Genomic DNA, 25,185 nt, shown 5'->3' with positions numbered 1-25,185 from the left:
TACCGGGTAGACAGTCTGGAGGAACGTGCGGGTGAGTAGCCCGGTCTGGATCAGGTCCGTTTGGTGACAGTGCCTCGAGCCAGCACGGCGCAAAAGTCAAGCGACCGTTGGCCATTTTTCTTCCATTTTTCTCACAGCAAAGGGGCCGAGACAGGACGGCCAGGAGTCGCGATCGGTGTCAACCGAGACGTCGAAGCTGCCCATTGAGGATTCTTTGCTCTCGTGGAACTCCTCCTTTGCTTAACGAGCGGAAGGGGGGCTTGGGTGGCGCGAGGACACAAGTGAGGAGTCCTTTCCGTCCCGTTCCACCTTTGTCAAACTCGGGCCGTGGTGTGGTGGAGTCTCTCTCTCTCTCTCTCTCTCTCTTTCGGTGCGCCCACTGCAATCGGGCCGGTTTCCGGATGTGCAGCTTCTTGAGCTCGCCATTTTTGCCGGTTGTCTTCCGGGTGTTGTCACGTGTTCTCCTCAAAGGCCGTCAAGGTGGGGCAGACGTGACAAGTACTCAGTTCTTGGGTCGGTCCAACCTTTTTGTTCGCTCGCCCGTCCAGTTTCTTCTGATCCATCATCCGGCAGACTGTGGTCGGACAGCACCTTGTCGGCCGGAAGGCTGCGCATCTTGTCCGACGCCATCCGAGAATCCTTCCCGCCCGCCGTCGGCAGCGGCCGCTAAACTGCTCCTCCTGCGGTGAAGCTGGAGGTCCAGTTCCAGGGGCAGGCTCGAGCCTCGGCGTGCGCTTTTTTATTCTAGTATTACAAAAACATCAATCTTTTTCTTCTTCTTTTCCTTTCGGCTCGTCCCGTTAGGGGTCGCCACGGCGCGTCGTTGCAAAAACATAAACAACGTAACTCAAAACGCAAAAATTTCTCAATGCAGTGAAAACAAAACCAGTTCTGAAAACTCCAAATGAAATTCAAAGCTTTAAATCTTGCGACGCCACCAAACCTGAGCACGTAGTTGACCCAGACGACGTTCTTGTCGCTGGCGTTCTTGGCGTTGATGGCGATGGTGGCGCTGGACTGGATCCAAATGTAGCCGGCGCTCCTCTGGATCCAGCGGTAGTACTTGGTCACGCACTGGCCTTTGTTCATCACTAAACGGGCACACACACACACACACACACGTCATGTGATCAGCTTAATTGACAAACAAAACTGGCGTCGGCCTAACCCAAAGCGCCATCTTGGTGCAATGAGAAGGTATGTCCGCTAGGTGGTGCTGCAACTCTTCCCCTCAAACGAAGTCGCTCGGCGACGAAAACAATTATTTCGCGGAGGAAGCCGCAAAGACTCGACGTGGGGGGGGGGGGGGGGTCAGATCCATTTGGACAAAAAGCAAGCACACGCGTTTGAAAATCTCGCGCGCAACTCGAACCCGCTCGGTTGGAGAGAAAGAAACGATGCGACGTCGCATCGCCTCGATGCTGACTTTGGGGGTGAGGATGAGGAAGACGAAGGTCAGTAAGAGCGGATGACGAAGAGGAGGGTGAGGTGACACAAACGCGAGTCCGCGCACCCCCAAACAACCACGCTTTCGCAATGCTAATGCTAATGCTAAACGGGTGCACTTGGCTCGCCCCGCCGAAACCAAAAACTTGGGCCACCACCGGAGCGGTTGCCACGGTGACGCGTGAAAGCGCACCACTTCCTTTTCGAGGTCTCGATGGCCGCGAGCGTTGCACCGCGTTTTGGCATCGCGGGTGAGGGTGGCGGCGAGTCGGCCAATCAGAACGCGGCTCTACCCGGAAGTCCGTAAAAGACAAACTTTGGCGACATTGAGCTGACTTTGTGGTGTGTTGATCAAAGGCGGCGGGGGGGGTCCGCAGAGACCCTCGGTGCGCTTTCGGCGCCTCCGCAGGCTTCAACACTGAGCTCCGTGTCAAAGTCGCTCTCTCGCTCTCTCTCTCGATCTCTTCTCTCTCTCTCTCTCTCTCGATCTCTCTCTATTCCTCTCTCTCTCCCTCCCTCCCTCTCCTCTCTCGCTCTCTCTCCCGCTCTCTCCTTCTCTCTCGCTTCCCTCTCTCTCCGAGAGCCTACGAGAGAGGAGAGGAGAGAGGAGGAGAGAGAGAGAAGTAAGACGAGATGGGGAGAGGAGAGATTGAGAGAGAGAGAGACGGCTAGCCAGACGAGAGACGACGTTAGAATCAGTTCGAGAGAGAGAGAGAGAGATGAGAGAGAGGTGCGAAGAGAGAACGATCGAGAGATGAGAAGAGAAAAAAACAGCAGACGTATGTGAAGAGTACGAGAGAGAGAGAGACGAGAGAGATTAGGAGAGAGTAGTAGAGAGAGAGAGAGAGACTGAAAGAGAGAAAAAAAAGAGAGAGGATCCGTAGGGAGAGAGAGAGAGAGAGAGAGAGAGAGAGAGAGAGTAGAGAGGAGAAGAGAGAGAGAGAGAGAGAGAGAGAGAGGATCGAGAGAGAGAGAGACCTAAGAGAGAGAGAGAGAGAGAGAGGAGCGAGAAGGGAGATCGTGGAGAGATCGAGATTCGTAAAACCAGACCTAGCTCGCTTGCCTCTCTCTCTCCCTCCCTCACTCCTCTCTCTCTCTCTCTCTCCCTCCCTCCCCCCCCTCTCTCTCTCTCTCTCGCCGTCCATCCAAAACGGAAATGTCGTCGCTGAGGATGAGGAAGATGCTCAGCGTGAAGGTGTGCAAGGCGAGGAAGACGAGCGATTTTTTTCACCAGCAAAAGGAAAGAAAAACTTTTCCCGTTTTGGTTGTCGCGCGTTTTCTTCCTCGTCGCCTCCGGCAAATCTCTGAGGGGGGAGTCGCAAATACTTTGGCGCCAGGAGCGAGCGCGCGTGTCGGATCGGGACCGCGAGCAAAGCGGCGTCGGCGGCGGCCACGTGTTGAAGGCCGACGCCCCCAGGTCCCCCCCCCCCCCCCACTCCTCCTCTCATTTTTGCCGTTACTCACGCTCGACGTGACTTTGCCTGATGGCCTCCGCGTCCTCGGCGTGGATCAGCTGGTAGCAGCGTTTGCCAACCACGTCTGCCGCCGACACGTCCATGTAGTCGCTGATCCTGTCGACAACGCAGGAAATTGCGGGCGGAAATAACAAATCATGTAAATAACATTTCATTTCAAAACTTAATCCCATTTCTTTTATGATTTGATGAGTGTTTTGGCCTGCCGGAGTCTGCGTTGGAATTTTCGGGGGGGGGGGGGGGAGGTACAGCAATATTGAGTTCAACGCTTTCTACTTGATAATGCAGTCGACGTCATCGTAGTTGAAAATATTAAATTGTAGTTTTTGTGTCCATATTTCCTATCCGCACACGTTTCTGAACTGTCCCGGGATGTCGCATTCATTCTTGTCTTGTGGATTTTTCTTACCGGCGCAGAGGTAAATCTGAATACTTGTAAGCTAACGCACATGAATAGATACATATTGCGTCTCCATAAAATGAAGCCACGCCCCTGATTTGATCAATTCATTTGTGATTTCAAAATTTCATGCACGAGTTTGCGATCGAGGCCATCACGCGAGCGTCGGGCGGCAAAACGAGAGCGTACGGACCCTCGACGGGGCCCGCCAAAGGGGGGGGGGGACATTAAAAGACGGCGCTTTCTTCTTCTGTTTGTGCGTCTTCGCGGCGGATAGAATCGAATCTCCTCGGTCAGCCGGTTAAGTCGGCGGCGAGATGCTATCGCTTTTATCTGGATGGCGGCGAGTCAGATGAATCCATCAGAGACTCGCCCGCGGCTTACGGCGCGCGATTGGCTCATGAATAAAAATGCGCCACGCGAGAGCGACGCCAGCGGCCGCCGGACGCGTCGCGTCGGGAATCTTAAAAGACGCTTGGAATGAAATCTGCCCCGGCGCAAAAGGGAAAAATCTTGGTAAAATGTTCCACGACGTCAATGATGAATTTTCCGTCAATTGTGCGAAGGTGTTAGCATTGGCGTGCTAACGGGTAGACTTGGGCTTCTTTTTGGGAGTCAATTTGCCTTCATTGATTGATTCATCCTGGTTAAATACAGGGTTTACCTTTTCTTAGATTTCACGATTATTATATTATGAAAAAAAAAAAAAAAGAACGTACATGGTCCTTGAAAGCCTTGGAAGGCACATTCAAAAACACCTTCATGGTTTCTCTATAAAGACAACTATATTTGGCATAGTTAGCCTTAGCATGCTAAAAGGTATAACTACACATGCTAAGTTTTACACGGATAATAATAACTCATAGAAGTAAATTCTTCCCTATGAATTGTCTGCCACTTATTGTCGCTTAGGCATTAGCATGCTAAGAGCTGAGGTTAGCGACAAAGACTTGGAAAACACGTTCGTATTTGTACTTATTTGCTGTGCCGTCGCTGCAGTGAAGCAGAAATCACGCAAAAAACATCAAAGAACTCTTCCGGATGAAGTGGCGTTTAGCGACAATATGCGAGTACGATGAGCATTAGCGCGTTATTTGTTCATCAGGAAGAATTCGCCACATCAAATCGTTTGTCACCGTTTGCGTCCGGACACGCAATACGCTAGCGTAGTTAGCATTAGCAGGCTCCCAAACAGCCGCGTACTGCAGCTCACCTGTTCTCGCAGTAGACGATCTTGAGGTCCATGTTGACGCGCGTGACAAACATCTGGCAGTCGATGCGGACCTCGTTGACGGTGGGCGGCGGCAGCGCGTGCGCCACCACCACCATGCCCATCACCTGATTGGGCACCGAGCGAGCGTGCGTCAGCGCCATCCGGATGCGCAGCCGACCGGTCACGTGGATCACCTGAGGGGTCCAGCGCACCCGCACGCGTTTTCATCAAAAATGGAGGGGGGGGGGGGGGGGGGTTACAACTCAAAAACTTCTTTTTCGTGTATTTCCTTTTCTTCACAAAAGACTCACTAAAACGCTTTTCTCAACTGTAGAAAATATCCGTTTCTTATTCGTGTACGGCTTTTCCAAAATGTTCCCCTGCCCTCAAAATACAACTTTATCCCCATAAATGTACACATTTGTGCCCTGCTACAAACTTTGATGGAGAAAATATTGGATTTTTTTTCCAACCTTAAATTTGACACATTTTCACTTGAATTAAATTCACTTAATTTACAATAAACTAGTACGACATGTCCAAATATATTATATATGTATGAAATGTTTTTCGTTTGTCCCTCGATGAAGGAGATTTTTATCTTGAGGACAGACACCCCCCCCCCCCCCCCGTAAAACCAGATTTTAGTGTGGCCGTTCCAAGACCGGCGCGCCGACTAAGTGACCTTGTATCCCGACGACTTGATGTGGACGCCTCTCTTGGTGAGCGTGGACTTCATCCGGACGAAGAAGGAACGTTCCAGATGGCCGTCGGGGGAAGCGGGCCTCGGGCTGCCGGACTCCGCTGGAAAGACAACGCCCATACGATGAAAAATGGAAGAATATGCCAATTTGGACGCACTCGTGGGGGGGGGGGGGGCGGCCCCAGAGAGGCTCAACGACTCACGACAGCGAGAAGGGCCATCGTTGACGCAATCGTATTGTGTATCGTATCGAAAGGCTCCGCCCGTTTGCGTCACGCCCGTCTCTGCTGCCCTCCGGAGGCTAAAACCAAAAAGCGCAACGTGGGAAACCGCCGACGTCGCTATTTATCGTCATTGAGTTACAAATGCGGGAAGTGGAAGGTACAGGAAGTGACAGTTTGCATCTTGGATGGCCGACCAAAGCAAGCGCACGCGGACGAAATGCACGATCTGCACACGTTCGGACAGAAATATGATGATGACCAGGACGTAACTCGCACCAAACGGCGGCCGCTTGTCCGAGCGTTTCTCGTCGACGCGAGTTCGACCGCACGTACGTACGTTCCTCGTTAAAATGAGCCGCGCCCAATCAGGCCGACGACTGCCGAGTGCGTCGCGCCAAACGCCGACAAAAGAAAATCACGCGCTCCGAAAGGCTAACGTATAGCCAAACGTGCATCGTTGTTGTTGTAGGCGTCAGCGAGCACAAAATGAGGCTGTTTCACGGCTGAATGATTCGTACACCTCCAAATATCAAAATGAGGACAGGCGTCAAATCATGATGTCGCTCCAGCCCGAAAAGGAATCAACGCCTCCGGTGAGCGGCTCCCTTTCGGAGATCCGCAGGAAGCCGAGAGGAAGACGAAGAAGAGGCGACCGGGAAAAGAGGAAGAGGAGCTGTTTGTCATTCCGGGGGCGTCTTGGGGGGGGGGGGGGGACGCGACTCCTACAAAAACAAAGATTAGCCCGAAAGGCGGCAGGTGGCGCCGCGCCACTCGGGAGCTCATTATTAGGAAAATATTTATTTCTAGCATTATCAGCTGCGGCGGGCGGGAAACTTTGAAGGACAAATTGTTCATGATGAAGAGCAACCTGTGCGGACAAAAAGCCGCTACGTGACGGCGCTGGGTCCCCGCGGGCCGCCCTCGTCTTTTGTCGCGCTAAAACACGGCCGAGCGCCGATAACGAGCTAACGTGAGCGAGCGGCAAGGTCGACGACGCCTCGGTCACGAAGACGCCCAAAAAGTTTGCAAACTCAACACGCTAACGTAGTTACACGCTACATGGAACGTCGTCGTCGTCTTGGGCCTCCCCGCAAAGACATCAAAACGGAAGTGATGCGTATTATAATTGCATCCCGTTGTTTTGTTTTTTTTTTAAAACATCAAACATGCTACCGCTATGCGGTTTCAAGGTTTGCCCCCCCCCCCCCCAAAAAAAAAAAAAAAACCCGACAAAAATGGGGAACTGCAAACGTGTCGGGCTTCACCGTCCGGCTCGAGCGAGCCGCCGTCAACAAGCCGACAGCGGCCGTTTAAAAATCTCATCTCGGCCGTCGGGCGGTCTCGGGCGGGGACGAAAGCCGCCGGCGGTTCTGGCCAGATTTAGCGTGCGTCGGCCAGCAGTCGGCGACCTCGACGCCTGCGACTGCAGATTTGAAACGGAGCCTTTCGCAGACCGGACCACCGTCACGCCTCTTCAAACTAAAAAAGATCAACAGAGCGGCGGGCCCGGACTTCGGGTCCCATCCAACGATGACTCTGCGTTTCGGCAGGAAGTGGCGGACTGGAGCTTCGGTGTGGCTGACACAACCTGGCGTTGCAGAGAGATGATTGTGAACTTCAGGAGGCGTCCTCCACCACATCCGTCCCTGACCCTGTCCAACTTTGAAGTTTCTGGGAATTCCAGTCTCACAGGAGCTCAAGTGGGAGACGAAGACCAAGTCCATCCTCAGAAAAGCCCCGCAAAGGATGCACTTCTTGCGAAGCGAGCTGCTGAGTCAGTTTGACATCCAGTCAGTACCGCGTACCGCCGTCACAGTCTGGTTTGGGGACAAACTCCAACTGCAAGGGACAATCAAAGCCGCTGAACAGATTCGTTTATTTGTATTTTAATTCACGATATATCTTCTCAATTACTCAACTGATTACTTTGTTATCGGAAATGTATCCTACCAAATCAGCTTAAAAATATGAAAATCAGTCAGGCCTCATAGATGAAGTCTTAGCAGCGCTACAACAACAACAACACGCTAGCACAGCTAGCTGCTAAGGGCCATTCATTCACATCATCTGCTGTTTTTACTCCAATCATCAAAGTCACCTGTCCACCAGGGGGCGCCAGGTGTCTTTTCTTTCTCTTTTTTTGCACTTTTATGAGCGCCCAGGTCATTTTTGCCATTTGTTGCCGTTGTGGCAAATGTGGCGCACGCGTGCACACACACACGACGTAGAAATATATATGAAGATGCAGTTATTAGCACGTGCATGGATCACAGAGTATGGGTGGGGGTCAACAGTGTCAGCCCCCCCCCCCCCCGCTATCGCATCCTGGTGCTAATTGAATCGCTCATCGTGGGGCGCAGGCGGGTGGGGGGCACGTTGGGGCCGGCGCCGCCGTACCTCGCGAATAACGCGGGTTTGGTGTCGTTCGTGCCGGGGGAAGAAGCGGGAAAGACGCTCAAGAAGAAAAGGAAGAAAGTCGCCAAGAAGTGCCGAGAGGAGGCAACGGCGTCCGCTTTGCCTTCGGTCTTCCCTTCCGGGGACTTCGGACGCTGGCGTTTGTGCGCTTGGCATTGAGATATTTGCGCAAATTGCGAATTTCAGGGTAGGTTGGAAAGTCGCTTTCAAATAGCGACGCGAAATTTTGCGAAGTCTATCGTCGGCAAAGCCACCCAAACTCTTGACTTTTTGACCATCGCGAGGTGACCTTTGGCCTTTCCTGAAGGTCAAACTCGGCAAGACGAAAGTTGCTCAGCGTGCCCGTCGGCGAGAGATCCACCCAAAGGTCATGCGGGAAGTCTTGCGTTTTGTTTTGTGACCGAGAGAGAGAGAGAGAGAACCTGTCGGTCCAGCCGCCACCGCATTCGGGTCCCGTCTGGTCCGCACATGGAAAAGCCTCATTTGGAAAAAAGAAACTCAAATAAAAATCATGCTGAACGCTACTACGCGACAGCCAAGCTCCTTTGAGAAAGATGGCAACGCGTCCAATACTTTTTACTTGGAGGTGAGCATCGGTTCTTGCTTCCCTTCAGTGACGAGTGTCGGCCATCTTGAGCTGCGAGACGTTGGCGCAAAGTCAAAGAAAAAGAAGGCGCAACTCTAATGAATCAACCCACCACCCCCCCGCCCCCGCCAGCCCCGCCCGGCCCCCGCGCGCCGCCCCCGGCCGTCAAGCAGCAGCAAGGAGCCGCGTATAAATGCGCGGCAGATGTAATTAGCGCGGCGTCTCGGCGGACCGCCGCAGCCGGCGAGGCAATCTGCGGCGTGTTTGAACGTCCTGATGAAGTGACGTCCCCCGCCCGGATCAAGTCGCTTTGTTTAATTTACAAATGGATTTTGCTCTAATTCTCAAATTATCGGCGGCGGCGTGAGAAGCTTTGCCAGGTGAAAAGTCTTCCGCGCGCCGCGCGCGGAATGCTAATGGGTGGGACGGCGTCCTGCGGGAATTTTGGGAGTCGCCGCTTTGCCGCACAAAGTCGGACTTTCCCGACGAAGCCGACGCTGAAACCAAACAAAGACAAACACGACGTAGCTTTGCCAAATGCTAGCAAATATTGCAAAATGACAAAATGGATGGACATCTGGACACAAATGGTGAAGCAGCACACGACCACCTCACCTCGCAACTATTATCGGAAACTAGCACCGAGCGGCTGAAAAACAAGTCGATTCTTTGTCGTTTGTGTCTACACGGAGTGAACTTGAACGATTCGGGTTCCGGTCTCAATCCGTCTTGTTAGCGGCCCGAGCGCTCTCGCTATCAAAGCCGTACGGTGCAGCGGAACTAACGAAACGAAATACTGTCTACCATAAATCAATACAAAATGAACAAACGTTGAAATCGATTCTTTTCACGGCGGCGTTCACGAGTTCCTTTTTAGCCAGTCGACGGAGAGTCCACTCGCCCGTTTCTTTTCCGCTCACCCGAACTCGGCATTTTCATTTCAGAAGTTCTCCTTCACGGCCATCGAAACCGGGGAGCGACATTTTTCTATTGGGACGGTTCCGGTCGGTCCCGGTCCCGAGCGCTTCCCCGTTCTCTCGAAGTGCGCGCCGAGTTTCCTTTGCATTTGCCGTGCGAGCGAGCGTCGTCGGGATCTCGGTTCCGAGCCGGAACGGCCGTGAAGAAATGGTACCTGGCTCGGGCGTCTCGGGGCGCGACGTCGACGACGCCGACGACGACCCGGCGTCCTCGTCGGCGGCCCGCCCGGGCGGAAGCTTCATGCCCAGCTGCTCGGCCACCTCGGCGTGGTCGCCCGGGTGCACGTAGTCGAAGACGCTGCTGCCCGTGAGCTCCACCTGCGGGAACGCAAGCGAACCGCAACGTCACCGCGGGTTGGAAGATTCAAACGTCATCGAGACACGCAAGCGTTTTTGTCCGCTTCTTCATGGCGGTCCGAGACCTGTTTTGGGCCGCGTTCGTGTGGGATTTCGCCCTTTTATGCCTTTGTACCAAACTACGTCGCTATCGAGAACTCAACTTGGGAGGCCGCTACCGTTCGTGTTCAGACATTGTTTTTTTTTTTTTTTTTTTTTTCCCAATTATTGTTTATTTTTTGCTTTTGGGTTCCACCCGTTGCGGTTGGTCCTTCGAGTCGACCAATCAGCTCCCTCAAGCCACTTGTCCAGGTGTGCCTCGTTGTCTGACTTCCCGACTTTCTTTCAGTTCTTCTTCTTCTTCTTCCGGTCCGGCGCCATTTTCTATCTTCGCCACGTTGGGTCTTTTTCCAGTCGAGCGTTATTTAAGGATTTCTTTCCAGTGTACCTCTCCTGGAACAAAGTATCCTTTTGTTGAGACCCTGTTGCATATCCATATCTATAAGTCCATACCTCTGTCACTTGACTGTGGAAGTCGAGCAGTTCCAAGTCGCGGAGACGAATTCCTTGTGACTTCCTTTCCACATACTTGGCGATTAAAGATGATTCGGATTCTGATTCCGAAGAGATTTTCACGTCAAGCACTGGACTGAGAGCCATCAAGTCTGATCCAAGTTTTGCGAAGAAATTGACGTTCGACACTTCCTGTTTTGTACGCTACGACTTCCAGCGTGTGGAGGACTCGACGACTTCCCAAATGTCCAGCAAAAGAAGATGCTGACTTCCTGTATTTACAAACGTGGGCTGCCCTTCAAATTAAGAGTGGTTGTTTTCCCCTTGGGACACCAACACAAACTTCCACATGAAGAATAATTTGTGCTCATTGAAAGACAGAGAATGTTGCATATTAGCGGCATATCAAAAGTATTGTTCACCTCAATTTGCGTGCACGAGCGCACGCACGCGGTTGGAGTTGGTCCGCGGAGACGACGGGATTGCACTCTTCTAATCCTGCTATTAAGGAATTCCTTTCAGGCAGCTGAGTGTGTCGTAAAGCCTCGCGGCGATTAGGGGAGGCGTGGCGGCGGCAGAAACACAGAGCATCATGGGAGTCGGCGGAGCGCCGCTAATTGGATTTGATCACGCCGGCGCGTGCGCAAACGCACACACTTTGGCTAAGGGGGAGAGGTTTGCGGGGGAGGCCGACCCGACGTCCGTCCGGGCCTCCTTTTTGTCGGAGGGTCGAGTCGCGGGGGGAGGAGCCCGCACTTCCTTCTCACCCAGAGACACGTAGCCCGGGCCCGCCTCCGCGGCCCGCTTGGATCCCAGTTCTTGTTCTTTCGGTCGCTGCTGAGGAGATGGAGACATCGAGGGTAAAATGGAGAACGACAGACCGCTGGAGTCGGCACCCCTGAACACGCCTGTCCATCTTTGGTTCCGTTCATCCCTCTCTTGCGAACAAGATCCAAAGACTCTTGACTGGGGGCAGGAGATCCCCCCCGACCCAGAGCCAGAGCCAGAGCCAGAGCCAGAGCGGCCACTCCACCCTCCACGGTCTCAGATTTGGAGGCGCTGATCTTCATAGGGTTTAGGGTTAGGGCTAGGCGAGAAGGGCTAAGCCTTCCCATCGAGGTCAATCTTTGATGGCGTTTTCGTGAGCTTGCGCGGTCGTGAAGACCCCGAGCGACTTTGCAAGGAAGCCCTTTGACAAACAGACTCCCGTTGGCAGCCCGCGGAATTAACGGGGACATTAAACGCCAGTCGAGCGAGCCAACTTCACGACTTTGGCGGCGTAAAATTAGACGACGGACGCCGCCTCCCCTTCGTCCTCAAATGTACTTTCGGGGTCCAAGACTCCATCAGTCGCCCCTCGACACCGGTTCTACCCGGCCAGGTGAAATTCCGCGCGTCTGTTTGTGCCGACGGGATGCGCCCAAAATGTCTCTCGGACCCAAGCCCGAATACGAGCCGCGAGCAAAGCCGCCACGTTACGTACGTCTTTTGCTTTGCCTTGAGTATTATGGGATTCCGGCCGGCCTGCGCAGTTGCTTCGAGACGTCAATGTTTGCGTTTGCGTGCTGCCAGCGCAAGAACGTTATCGGGCAGATGAATGAGGAGGGATTTCTTCTTCTTTTCAGATGTGCGCACGTCAGCCGCGCAAAAGATGACAAATGAAGTGTTGACGAGCGCCTCGCGTGCCCGTCAGCCGAGTGTGACTGAATGTGATGTATGAAAGCAAACAAAGCGCAGGATGCTACAAGCAATCACGTCAGGCGGCCCGCAAGTGGGCTGCCGTCGAAGAATTTGCAGTAGCCCAGCGGCGACCTTGCCTGCCCGTCTGCAGCCGGACCAAAAGCTCGACTCCACTCGATAACGACCATCAATACGCGGTCGGGCACGGCCGCAGTTCAAAAACCGGGACAAAAACCGCTGAAGCTTCTTCAACCCGCTGACTCTGACACACACGCTTTCACAAATTCAGCTCTTTTGACCGGTGCCACCTGGTGGCCACGCAGAGGATGAGCACATCACGCGAGTCCGCACGTCGCACCTTCGGGCTGATTTTCCATGACGGGATGCGCCTCGAAAATTTGTCTCATGATCTCCGCAAACATGAGGAGGCCTTCAGGGCGTGAGGCGCGAGGACCCGCCCCCGCATAGAGATAGGCCCCTCCCCCGGCACGGCGGGAAGTCCATCGATCCGACGCGCGCCGGTCATCGTCGCCATCTTGGAAGGCGAGATCGAAGAAAGTCGCCAAAACGCCGACAACCGCAAACGGCGGCGGTCGGCGGCGACTCGCGCCGGGTGCTTGCCCGGGGAGACGCCCATCGACGCTGATCGCCTGACCTCTGCCCTTTTCCTCCTCCTCCTCCTCCTCCTCTCCGTCACTCGCGTCACCGGAAAAACAAGAAGAAACTGGGAGAGAAATCAAAGAAAGGATCGAAAATGAAGAAAGCGAAGAAGCAGCAAAGATGACAGCAACAACAGGAGAAGCGACGACGACGACGACGACGTCCACGATGTCATCTTCATATTTGGGATATCCTCGTCAGAATCAACTTTATTGGCCAAGGAATTTTTCCCCGGCAGTCGGTCCTTCCCCGGTACTACATTCCGAACCCCAAGAACCAAGAACAAGAGACATTTCTGTTTTCTCGGAAGTATTCCTTGGAAGATGTAAAACAGGGAAGAGGTAAAAGTTGGTCATTGTGCGAAGCTTGGACTGAGTCCCTTGACCCGTTTTACCCCGTTGGCGGTTCCCGTTCTAGACCGGCGCAATGACAAGGGAGCAGGCTCAAGTGACCAATCGTGCGACAGGCTCCAAAATATGTGACGAATACTGATTGGACCAGCAGGATGCGAGTGGGAGTGTCCCAACAACGCGCAGGGCAGAAAAATTGGAGCTCCGTCGATCAACAATTTCATGATTTCATCGCCAGAGGGAAAAAAACGATCGAACGTGTGCTCCCTTTGACTTGCATTGATCGGTAGCGCCGACCCGGAAGAGGGAGCTGGGGAGCTGGTAACCGAGAGGATCCTGCCCGCGCCGGACGGGTAGCGTGGCGCCGGCAATCCGTTCAGCGGTTTTGATTGTCCGTTGCGGTCCGACTTTGTCCCCAAACCAGACTGCGACGAGCGCCGCGTGGAACCGAACCGCCTCAGCAGCGTCCTCAGAAGCCGCAACAAGTCCATCCTTTGCCGGGCTTTTTACATCATATTCAGGTTTTGATCCGATTTTCCTTGCGTTTGGCTCGCCGTCCGTGCCGTGCCGCATTTCCATTTGCGACGCTGGCAAATTTCCTCGCTTTTGTCATTCATTAGTCAGGTCTTCGCTTGTTTTTTTTCCACATTCATTTATCTCATCAAATGATGACTTCATTGAAATGTTGTCCATAGTAAAGTTAAAAAAAAAAAAAAAAATTCCGTTTTCTTCCCGTCGCGTTGTTTTATTTCGTCGAGGAAGCCAGCCTTCACCTTTGAACTCCCTAGCCCCGCCCCCCGCCGGAAGTGTCTGTATAAGATAAAAATAGACGTGCCGTAAATAAAGAGATTGATGAAGTCGTCAAGTGTGAGTTGATGACGACGAAACCCAATTACCCCCCCCCCCACCACCATCATTAGCGACACTAATTAGCACTCATTTGGGAATAACGCAGCCATAACGCCGCAATCGTCATTCAGCATCACTTCTGAACGTCTTCGAGCCAAAGAAAAAGCAAACGCGGACGAGGTTTTGGTCAAAGGGCATCGTCGCGGGTACCCTTGATACAAAAAAAAGAAAGTTGATGTCAAGGTTGTCATCGTGCCGTGGCTCCAACCTTCAAAACGGCTGCAAGAGCCGAGAGACGCTCGAGGACATCAAGAACCTTTTTCAAGGGTTCGTGTTCAAATTGGCCGTTGACCTTCTGTTGCGTTCGATCAGGCCTGTCGATAAAAATGATCGCCTTCATTTGCATTTGATGCACTACGAAATGGACGCACTTCGTTCGGGTTGCGCTGTCCCCCCCGATGTTCACAAGAAGTGAGGAAGAGGAAAGTGATCGAAGATGGAAAAAAGGGAGGAGGAAAGGAAGGTGGGCAAAAAGAAAACAAGGAAAACGACTTCATTTCAGATATTTGCTCTCTGAAAAGCATCTTGACACGTTTACTGCGCATCATTTGTGAGTCATGAAATCAGATTTCTAGCACATTTCAAAGAATGGCGATGTCCCGGACGCCGCCATCCAAGCGACGTCCCCGCTAATTTCAGCGAGACGACGCTCAGGCGCGTGCGACCGGCCCGCCGGGGGTCCGGACCCGTCTCCCGGGTGCGAGATACCGCAAGGGAGACCCCGGACTGGTGAGCAACAGAAGAACGGGACAGAGCCTCCGCAAATCGTGTCCTCACTTCCCAAATGTCCAAGGAAAAGGTTATCGCGTTCGACACTGCGGAACTCGTCTTTGGAGTGTTCAACCAATTTTTGAAATGGATTTATTTACATTTAACCCGATGAATAGGAGCTCGGATCAAGGACCACATCACGGAATCCAATTTTCCTTCTCCCAAATTTTTGGGGCAGATTCTGGAACGCAGCAGGTTTTTTTTTCTCTGCTTTCAACGCGGAGAGCCGGCGGGCGTTCCTTCCTCCGAGCGGTAGACGAAAACTCCTTTCGTTGTTTGACTTTGACGAGGTCAAACCGAAAACGCTTTCAACTTTGGCGAGCGAATCAGACCAAAAGGAAAAAAGAACGACTTCCATTCGAAAAGCGCAATTGAAATGCGCCGCGTCCTCGTGAAGGTCGCCCGCCTCGCCTCGCCTCGCCAAACGGACGAGCGACCCCCGAGCCGACCCCGCCTGGTGATGCGCGAGCGCTTTTTGGCTGGGTCTTTCCAAAGACCCGAGAACAAAATTCCCACTTTAAATACACGACCTTTCAACTATGAACCCGCCGCCTAACGATTCCATTTGGTCGGAACGACGCTCGGCATGGCGACTCATCAAATATGGATGGGACACAAAGTTCACCAGGGAGGCGCAATTAAGGGTGACCTTCCTCGTCATCCTCGGCCCGCCGCGCCGCCTCATGTAAATGGCGCCCCCCCCCCCCCCCACCCCGTCGCCGAGACGACGAGCGCGACTGGAAATGAATGCAAAGGAAGTTGGCAAGTTGGCAACCGTTTTGAGCGACTTTGTTTGCTGCGTTTCCGTCGCCAGCATTCGCGTCGCTGGTCCGTTCCAGCGTGTGCAAGCAGCAGAGGAAGCGACAAGATCCTCTCGCTCCGTCGTCCGTTCCAAACGAGACGGCGGACCGTCAGCTCAGTAAATTAAAGAGGAAGCCTCGTCGAGCCCCCCCCCCACTGGATTCATTCCACCTCCGCCATTGATTGATGATGTCTATCAAATAATTGATTAATTGTCAGACGGGTCCCCCGAGCGAGCAAAGCTTATCTTGTTCTTTGGCTTTTATCACACGTTAGCCGCCGCCGTGGCGTGCGTGTCGTTGGCGTGTTCGCGGCGGCCTTCAATCACGCACGGCGTCGCCTCATCCTCCAACTTGTTCATTCTTCAGGTTTTTTGTCGCTAATTATTATGCAACTTGATGAAAAATTGGCAGCGACGGCGTTGCGGTGTCATGACGTTGAGGAAGAAAAAAAAAAAAAGTAATTTCACAAATGTGATGAGCCGTCACTCCAATTTCTTGACGGCGAGCGTCAGCGCATGTGCCCGCGACGACATTAAAAGCAAATGTTTGTTGGAAAATTTCTTTTGGGTGCAGAACGCTGAGACTTGGTGTTCTTCTTGCTCATATCGGCCATCCAGCCGCTTATCCTCACAAGCAGCTCCGTGGACTTTCCCGCTCGACGCCAGCGAAGCTCTCCACATCACCGACACAGAGGCAACCAATGGGGGGATGTGGGCGGTCTTCGCCAAATCTGGACAAAAAGTGTCTCCAACGCAAGGTGTTTGTTTGATTTGATTTTTTTCACTGAAATGGACACTTTGCCGCTAACCAGAGTTCAAGTACGAGACGTTTAAGGAGCAACGAGGGCGACTTCTTCACATTTTGAGAGCAAATTGTGACACCTTCTCCGATCTGGTCACAAACCGGGTCCAAGAACGTCCGGGGTGGCTCGTCGGAATGGCGTTCGGCGCAACCGTGGCGGCCTTTCATGTTTTCACGCTTTTCTTCTTTTTATTTTCCATCAGTGCGGAGCCACCAAAGATGACAATATTTCTTATTGCACCTTTGTCCAAGTTAGGTTCGGGTTATCTCATCATATTTGTATTCATCATGATGTACAATGCACAGGATTTAACTTTTGGCAGCCATCGAGAAAACCAAGTTGGGCTTCAGCCAATCACGTCATCGGGCCTCGGTCTCGCTGGTTAGCGTCGCGCAAATAGAAAGTCCGCCGTCCTTTTTCCGCTTTACAAATATGGCGGATCTGGCGAGTTTGCGTATTCCCGCCCCCACACTGCGTTTCCCCGCTTGACGCGATGATCCGAGTTGTGTGAAGATCCGAAGCCATTTTCAGGCCCTGCCGCTCGACCGCGTCCACGCCGAAGCGTCGAAACCGAAGAGAAAAGGAGACGTTTGTCGGGGCAGCGACCGGCTTGGCGCGCGGCTGGTCGCTAATGACTGATTAGCTTCGTCGAGGTCAACGCGCTGGTCAACCTTCAGGCCTCCATTAAAGCGAGTCAGCGGAGAGTGAACCAATGGAGACGCACGGCTCGTTAGCGAGATGACGAGCGTTTGCCCTTGATGAGATTGGAAATGAAGCTCATTTGTTGACCAAACCACGACGACGGCGCCGCGTTGCAAATATAGCAAACGGCGCGGAACGCGTAGATGACGTGCGGCACAGAGCGGCCGGAGAGATGCCAGCCGGCGACGCAGCTTGACAAAAAAGTAAGGCGAGAATCCAAAGAGGTGGCTCGGGGTGGGGGGTGGGGGGGGGGGGCACAAAACACAAGTACAAACTGCCGCTTGAAAAATTGCCAAATATAATATTTAAGGAAAAGATAGATTGAATGGGATGCCCAATAAAAGGACAAATTAACCTCGCGTACACATTTTCGAAACGAGGGAGGAAGAACGTGCAAATTTCAACCTGCAACCTCGGAAACTGCGAGGCGCTGGCGGCTTATTCGTTTCAAGGCAAATTCTTTGGCTCAAAAAAAAATGGTGCCGGTAACTGGCTTCAAATTAAAAAAAAATTTTTTTTTAAAGTTTATTCGTTTGAAAGGCAAAGCTTTTAAATAATACTTGGAGGAAAGAGAAACCATGCGTAGAGTAGACTGACCTGCGAGAGTCCCAAGTAGATGGAGACGGTCTCCGAGATGTACAGGAAGCGACCTTCCTTGTTCAGCGCAAACACAAAACCGTCCAGAGACTGAAAACAAACAAACAAACATCAAAACGTCATCGTCGGCCACATTCGAGCCAGATTGTCGTTGCCTTAGCTGCGGACGCCTGAGCTGGCGTTCGCTAGCGTCCGCCCCGAAGAAACAAACGCAAGACATCGACGACGCAAAAGGCAAAACTAAAACAAGAACAAAAACAAACACGAGCAGATCGACAACAAAGCACAAAGATGAAGACGCACAAAACATGCACAAAGCGATCCGATGGTGCGTTCGGGTGACTGACGAAAGAGCCAGCGGCAGGTCGCATGTGTGTGTTGGGGGGGGGCGAACAAAAAGACAAAATTACTGCTGTAAAATATCGTTCAATAGTACCACTGCTAATATTGGAAATAATATTAACTTTAAATACAGAATACACTTCAAATAAAATGATGCAAACGGAGTCCCAGGTAAGCGCAAACGGATTAGAGATTAATTACACATGCGTGTGTACGTAAAGGACGCTAATGCATACTGATATTATATATTATAATATCGTAGGGTGGAAACAGGAAGCCGTAAAAAAACAACTTCCCGGGAAGGTGGAGACATTTTGAAAATGGGCTGCAGTTGTTCTCCGAGCCAGAGGTGTCGCCACAGCTGCTATCAGCGCTTTTTGGCCCTTTCCGGTAGCCGTCGCAAGGAAGGAAGCCACGACGTTGGCCTTTGTGAAAAAGGCGCCTGCACAGCACGTGACTGAAACGGGCCCATCGCCAGAGATGAGCCTCGGCGGGGCGACGTGTCGGTCACGTGACACAAAGGGGGCGCCCGAGTATGAAGCGGCCTCAAAGGCCGCCGGACTCTCACCCGTACGCAAAGTCCAAACCATTTGCGGCATCTGGATGACGCCACTGAACCGCACAACTGTTGGTCGGCTCCAAGGCGTGACGGAAGCCCTCTCGGCTTTCCAACGTTTTTTGCGCATCACCCCGAACGACAGGAAAAAGTTTGCGTCTGTCACGCGCGCGGCAGGCAGCCGGCGGGCCTCGTTAATATTCACCGGCCGGACGCAAGCAAACCAATCAGACGAGAGCCAGCGAGCGAGCGAGCGAGCCGCCGATCCCGAATCAGCTGACCTCGCCTGTCAGACGGGATATTGTTTCCCAGGCCCGCCGCTTGTTTCTGCTGCCTATTTGCATATTAATAACACACACGCGAGCACTGGGCCTCTAGCAGGAGTCGGCCACTCACATAACTTGAGAAAATAAAAAACAGTAGCAGCACGCAAGCACACGTTTCATTTTCTATACACATGCAGACACGCCGCGCGCACACACCCCGTGGCAGCGTGTGTGTGTGTGTGTGTGTGTGTGTGTGGAGAAATCGCAGAGGCTCTGACCGCCTCGTAGTAATTATGCTAATTGCCTGGATGCCCTTGCCTTTATTTATGCACGGCTGCTAAGATAAATAAAAGGAAATTGCTTTGGATCTAACTGTATTCATTTCAGCATGCTAACTAGAACGCTAACGCCGACGCGTGCGTGCGCGCGAGGCAAAGATTTGTTTACCCCTCACAAATTCGGCAGGTAATTGCAATTTTGATTGTACCTTTATTTATTTGATTCATTGTGTGTGGAGTTAAAAAGTGTGTGTGCGTGCGTCACAATAAATTGCTTTGTCCTATTAAGCAGAATGAAATGTTGAAAAAGTGGCTTCTGCAGACATGGCCAAAGTTTTCTTTTGCTCATCGCAAATATGAACGCCATGATCGTTAGTTTTTCACCGCGAGATGTCAGACTCTCGATTTCAAAACGCAAACGAAGCGATTGTGTCTAATTGACGTAATATCCCGGCGGCTCGGCGGGGTGAAGATTCGCCGTCGCCAAACGCGCGGCACAAAGCGGCACCAGCTACCGCTCCTTTGTGTTTTCTCATCATCGTTCACGTCACTTAATCAGCCTTTGCTAACATTGCATACGACAAAAAAAAAAAAAAATCAAAATCATGCTTTATTACCGATATCTGTATCAGATTTCGAGTGAAAAAAAGCCAAAAACCCAAATGAATCGGGACATCCCTAACGAGTAGCCTTCGCTTTGTTGTCGCGGGAACGAGAGCTGGACTGTACTTTCATTTGGGATGGCACTACATAATAACAGTAATAAAAATAATGAAGTAACGAAAGCTGCAATGGTTTGATGACGACGAGAGCGAGACCACATCAAAATCCTCACTAGCGCCAACTACAGTCGGTGGCAGGACAGGCACTGACGCGGTCCAGCAAAGGAAAAAGAATGCTTCTCTCGCGTCCGTCCATCGCCTGGCCTCGATGCGGCCGCTCGAAATGTTACCGTCGAGCTGCCTCGTTGTGACGAATGGGCAAAAGTGCGCGTCCGCGTACAACGACAAGTAAATGACAAAGTCAAAAGAAAAAAGCTGTGATGAAGGGCAAAGAAATCAAGCGGCGGGAAGCGTCAAAAGCAAGCTGGGAGGAAGAAGAGCAATGGAGGAGGAGGAGGAAGAAGACGCCCGTCTCCCAGCACGGCGTCCATGCTGAACGAAGGAAGGAAGGAAGGAAGGAAGAAACCTCAACCGGAAGAGCAAACCCTGCCGGCCTCACGTACTTCCTGTCTGTCCACGTGCATTGCTTCTTCTTCTTCTTCTTCTTCTTCTTCGTTAGCTGTGCTCACTTCCTGCTTAGTTGGAATGCCTGACTCCTGGCTGACTTGTACTTCTGGTCTATCTCGCTCAGGCACTTCCTGTCTTGCTGTTAAGATGAGGTACTTCTTGTTTCCTCTTGAACCCCTCCCTGACAAGAGGAAGTACTTGCCGTTCAGTTGAAATAGCTCACTTCTGGCTAACTATGTGCAGTACTTCCCGCTACCCAAGTTACTTTCTACCTGACGTACTTGTGATCACGCTATACAACTTCCTGTCTAGCCCAGCCACTTCCTGTCCTCCCGCCGCACCGACAGCTCCGCCGGCCGGCTGACATTCGGCACGCAAAGGTCAGCTTTGGCACCATCATTGCCAAGTCCAAAAGGTCAACTTCCTGCTGATTGGCGATAGAACGATCAGGATGAAGTCATCGATCGGCGGGGCGAGCAACCGGGGGACGTACGAGCGAGGTGAGAGCGGGGAGGCTGAAAAGGTCAACGTGTCAATAATGCGGAGATGGCCGAGCGAGGAAAAAGGAAGAGAGAGCGGCCGACACGAGCTCGGCGGGAAAAAGAAGCCCGTCCATAATCGACACAGGAAAGCGCGCGTGATCGTTGGAGAAATGAAAAATGTTTTGGAAAACAGACGACGTCCTTGTTGATGGAAAGTATTTGCAAGTGCTGCGTTCGAGGTCACGTGAAAAAGTGAGACCTTCACTCATGAAAGGCAGCATTAGCATTAGCATTAGCACTGGCCGGGCCGGTTTTGACACGTGACGCCCGATGGCTTGTCCGGGGCGTTGCCGTGGCGACCAGACATCACGGCAACCGTTCAAACTCAAGGACGGGCGCTCGAAATGATGGCTGAGGCTTCTTCTCGCCGTACTCTTCCGAAATACACCAAACAAAACGTCACACGGACCTGATCAATCAACGGGCGCGGGGATGTAGCGGACTAGCACGTTGCTATTAACCCGAAAGTTACGCGGCACGTCGGAGAACGCGTCGGGGGCGTGGCGGGTCCGCTCGCGCGGCTTCCTGGTCGTCGTCCTCGTCACGTTTTGATGATCTGGGAGAACAACGGCGACGTCGGCCTGGCGATGATTTAGCGGCAGGAAGCGTCCGCAGTGACGACTCATCAGTCACCACGGTGGCTAACGATCTTCATCGGGGATTAATGGCGGGCGCCGCCGATGTTAATGTTTCACGCTAATTAGCGCTCCGAACCGATGAGACGTCTCGCCGACTTGAAAACGCTACAAATAATGTCCGCATCCTAATCTTTCAGTCACAACTAATTGATTCCCTTAAAGGTCGCGTCTACTGCCGCCAATGGTCACTGCTGGAACTGCAAGTGCGCCGAGTACTTGAAAGCCCCGCACTCTTTCAAGTCAGGGCTCCAGTTTCAGGGCCAGGGCCAGGGAAAGGGTTTGAAACCACAAATGTTCAAATTAGTATTGGATTGCAAAGATTTGACTTGAAAACCTCATTTGAAACCCGAACCCTTGTTGGAAACTGTAAAGCTTTGCTCCAAATCCCAACTTTAAAAGCGGAACTCTTTTGAAATTGTCTTCATACGCTAACTCTTGCTCAAAAGCGCATTTGAGATGTCACATTTGCCTTTGAAGCCTAATTTCAAACCCCAAACTTTATTTGGAATCCGAATTTGAAAGTCAAAACTTTGTAAGAAATCTTTATTGCGGCAAAACCATCGCCGTCATTTCCCAAAAACGTCCCCATCGAGCGAGCGTGTTGAAAATGTATTTCCCAGCATGTTGCGCTGCCACCCGTGGTCACCGGTGGAAGCGCAAGTCTCCCCTTCAAACGGTTTAGCTTCCCGCCTTTAAACTCGCCGTCGAGAGTCACGTGACCCGTCGTCGATGACAACCGCCGGCCTCGTCGACCGCGTGACCAATCGGGCTACGTTACGGCGAGCCGGATCGATTTTTGGAGACCGGCGGGGGGCGCTGTCGCGTTCGGGTCCAAATTAAGTCATCGTGGTCGGAGGCGGAGGAGGAGGAGGAGGAGGAGGAGGAGGAGGAGGAGGGCGCCGCTCGGAGGGATAATAAGTCCGAAGCGGCCGGCCTGCATTTGTCTTCATTTGCCGTGACGGCCTTCATGCGTTTTGATTAGCGCACGCACGCCAGGAAATCAAGCAGATGGGGGGGGAAAAAAAAAAAAAAAGGGAAAAAGGAAAAAGCAGTCAGCGCGCGAAGGACGTGCGGAGAAGAAAAGATGGAGGCGGACCAGGAAGTCGTATCATCTTGAAAGAAACGAGAATTGAGTTTCAACATCATCAAACGCGCTGGTTGTTCCGCCAGGCTCCCGTGCGAAGTCCCAAACCCAGCACAAGTTCATCCATCCCTCCCTTTTCTGGGGGCTTGACTTCTCCTCATCCAGGGGCGGGAAAAACACCCTCAACTGGTCGCCAGATCCCATTCACACATTTTGGAGTCTTCAGTGTTTCGATATTTGTTGGGCCGTTTGTGAGATCCGAGACGACGGCAAAATCATTGGCGTGAGCGATGCGGGAAGCCCCCCCGCAACGTACGGGCCGGTTTTCCTAGACCTCCGCCGTTCAATCCGTGAAGTGCGACGAGCGCTTTGGACCGCCGACCACGACACAAACTGAGGGGCGTGGAACCGGGGGCCCGATTCGTGTCGCCCGTCCGTTGACAAAGGATTTCGGAGGGCCGTGAGCAGCACGTCTCGGGGCCGCCTTCCAATGTGCTGCCATTTCTCTGCCCTCATCTTCATCTTCATCTTCATACACTGAATTGCAGCATCTTGAAAGCGTCAAATTCATCCGTCCATCCATTTTCTTCCTCTTATTTGAGGTCAGCAGCTGAAGGAAGGAAGATCCTCATCCGGACAGACTTCCCTCTCCCCAGCCACTTCATTTTCCAGGGTTAGGGGGGGGGGGGGGGCAATCCCAGGCTATTCCCAGGCCGGCCGACAGGCATACGGGAGGAACCCTACCCGATGCCACCTCAGCCGGCTCGACGTGGAACGGATGAACTGCTCACCTGTTGCGTAAACGAGAGCCCGGATCAAACCCGAATCCGCAACCCTGCTTCTGGATCAGGCCCTCCAGCTGGTGACCGCAAGTGAGGGCGGGAACGGAGACGGACTGCTAAGTTAAGAATCAGTTCTTCGCCACACTGGACCGTTACCAGGTCCCGTTGATCTGCAGGCTCTGCCATTCTTCCCTCACTCGCCAACAAGACCCCCAAGATACTTGGTTCAGGATCTCAAAGAGGACTACGGTCTCAGATTTGGAGCTGCCGATTCTCATCCCGGCCGCTTCATTCTGAAAAAAGGGGGAATGCTCCAGTGAGCGCTGGAGATCCCGGCTTGATGAAGCCAAAAGAACCCACCAAAGAGGACCCCGTCTACGCTCCGGCTGTGCCTAGAAAGTCTGTCCATGAAAGTGAATCGGTGACAAAATGTCCAACGCTTGCTGGAAACGAATGCGACTTTCCCGCCGGGAGTGCGGACCAAACGCTGAGACCGAGCGACAGCCGGTATCAGCGGGTGCGGTCCCACCATACTCCCGAAGCACCCTGCGAAGGACTCTCACCGCGGTGGACACGGTTCCGCACCTTCACAAAAGACACGTAGACTCCTACGCCTGCCGCAGGACCCGGACCCGGACCCCGAAAAGCACACATTTGTCACAAGGTGCTTTTTGGGAAAAAGTTGCTGAACCGAGCACCAAAAGCGCCAACAACGTCGGTCCGCCACCCCGAGAACGAACGCACCCGGCTGAGGTAAGCCCCGCCCGGCCGGGGGCGCCGCCAAGGACGAAATAAACGGCGCGAGAATGTCGAGGAGCTCAACGCAATGACACGACAAATGGGATTGACGCGCACGGGCAACAGATTGCTGATGGGACCGAAGCCGTAACCTTCCCCCGACTACCCACAATGCCTCTGGGGACCGCCCTTGCCAGCTGCTGCAGCATCGGCACACGCAAAATCACATGACGGGGTGAGAGTGGCTGAATGAAGGGCGAGACGTATTACCAGTCAATGGAGAGACAGAGAGACAGAGACAGAGACAGAGAGACAGCAAGCAGGTGTGCGTGGTTTTGCTTTTGTTTCTCTTTTTTTTTTTTTGTTTGTTTTTCTTCTTCTTCTTCTTCTTCTTTAAATTCTTGATCATTATGCTGGAGACACGCACGCACACACGTGTCCCAAATCCCCGGTCGTCTCCTCCGTGACAGTTGAAGCAATAATCCACTGGATGGCAACCTTGGAATTTGAATTATTCCCCGAAATCTGCTTTCACCTCTCTCGCCTGTGCCGAAGCAAATTTGGTGGCACAGTCTCCATCGTCATGGAGTTGGCCACGCCCCTGAAAGGCACACGCCCGTCACACGAGGCCTCCGGTCCGGGCAGTGCCCGAATCCCTTCGCGATTCACAGACTTTTCGGACGACCGCGGCGGCGACAATTCCTCACAGACGCGCGGAAAACAAAACCGTACAAATTCCCGAGGAGCAACCTGACGCGCACGCTCCAAACAATCTGGGAGGAAAAGAGCAACGTTGAGCTTGATTTGTAGTTGAACTGCGGGTAGCCGTATTGGTATTTGGTGACTATACTACTCGGCCCTTCAGTTCGAGGGAGGGGGCGGGGAAATCGCCTGATGACGAGGACACGGCATCAAGGGAGGGGGGAGATTCTAACTCCGAAACGTACGCAGAATCTCACAGTTGCGAGGACCGGGGTTCAAATCCCGGCCCCGCCCGTGTGGACTTTGCATGTTCTCCCCGTGCCTGCGTGGTGGCTTTTCTCCGGGTACTCCTCGTTTGTTTCTATGTGCCCCTGGGATTGGCCGGCGACCGGTTCAGGGCGTACCCTGCCTCCTGCCCGACGACAGCTGGGGTTGGCTCCAGCACTTCCGCAACCCTGGTGAGGAT

General features: G+C 52.8%; 1 protein-coding gene across 9 annotated transcripts in view; it reads right to left on the bottom strand.

Moving 5' to 3' along the window:
• LOC133500278 (neuronal PAS domain-containing protein 3) overlaps positions 1-25,185 on the bottom strand; it is a 77,699-nt gene that overhangs the window by 6,863 nt on the left and 45,651 nt on the right. For all 9 annotated transcript variants that reach the window (XM_061818778.1, XM_061818779.1, XM_061818775.1 and 6 more), the window contains 6 exons: positions 17,563-17,652; positions 9,595-9,757; positions 5,220-5,338; positions 4,535-4,728; positions 2,911-3,017; positions 944-1,091 (listed from right to left, as the gene is read on the bottom strand). In XM_061818778.1, coding sequence (XP_061674762.1) covers positions 944-1,091; positions 2,911-3,017; positions 4,535-4,728; positions 5,220-5,338; positions 9,595-9,757; positions 17,563-17,652 — 821 coding nt within the window. The remainder of the gene's footprint in view (positions 1-943; positions 1,092-2,910; positions 3,018-4,534; positions 4,729-5,219; positions 5,339-9,594; positions 9,758-17,562; positions 17,653-25,185) is intronic.

This window comes from Syngnathoides biaculeatus, chromosome 5 (assembly GCF_019802595.1).
Source record: "Syngnathoides biaculeatus isolate LvHL_M chromosome 5, ASM1980259v1, whole genome shotgun sequence".
Taxonomy (NCBI): Eukaryota; Metazoa; Chordata; class Actinopteri; order Syngnathiformes; family Syngnathidae; genus Syngnathoides; species Syngnathoides biaculeatus.
The sequence above is the reverse complement of the archived record's forward strand: the minus strand, read 5'-3'. Positions and strand labels throughout refer to the sequence as shown.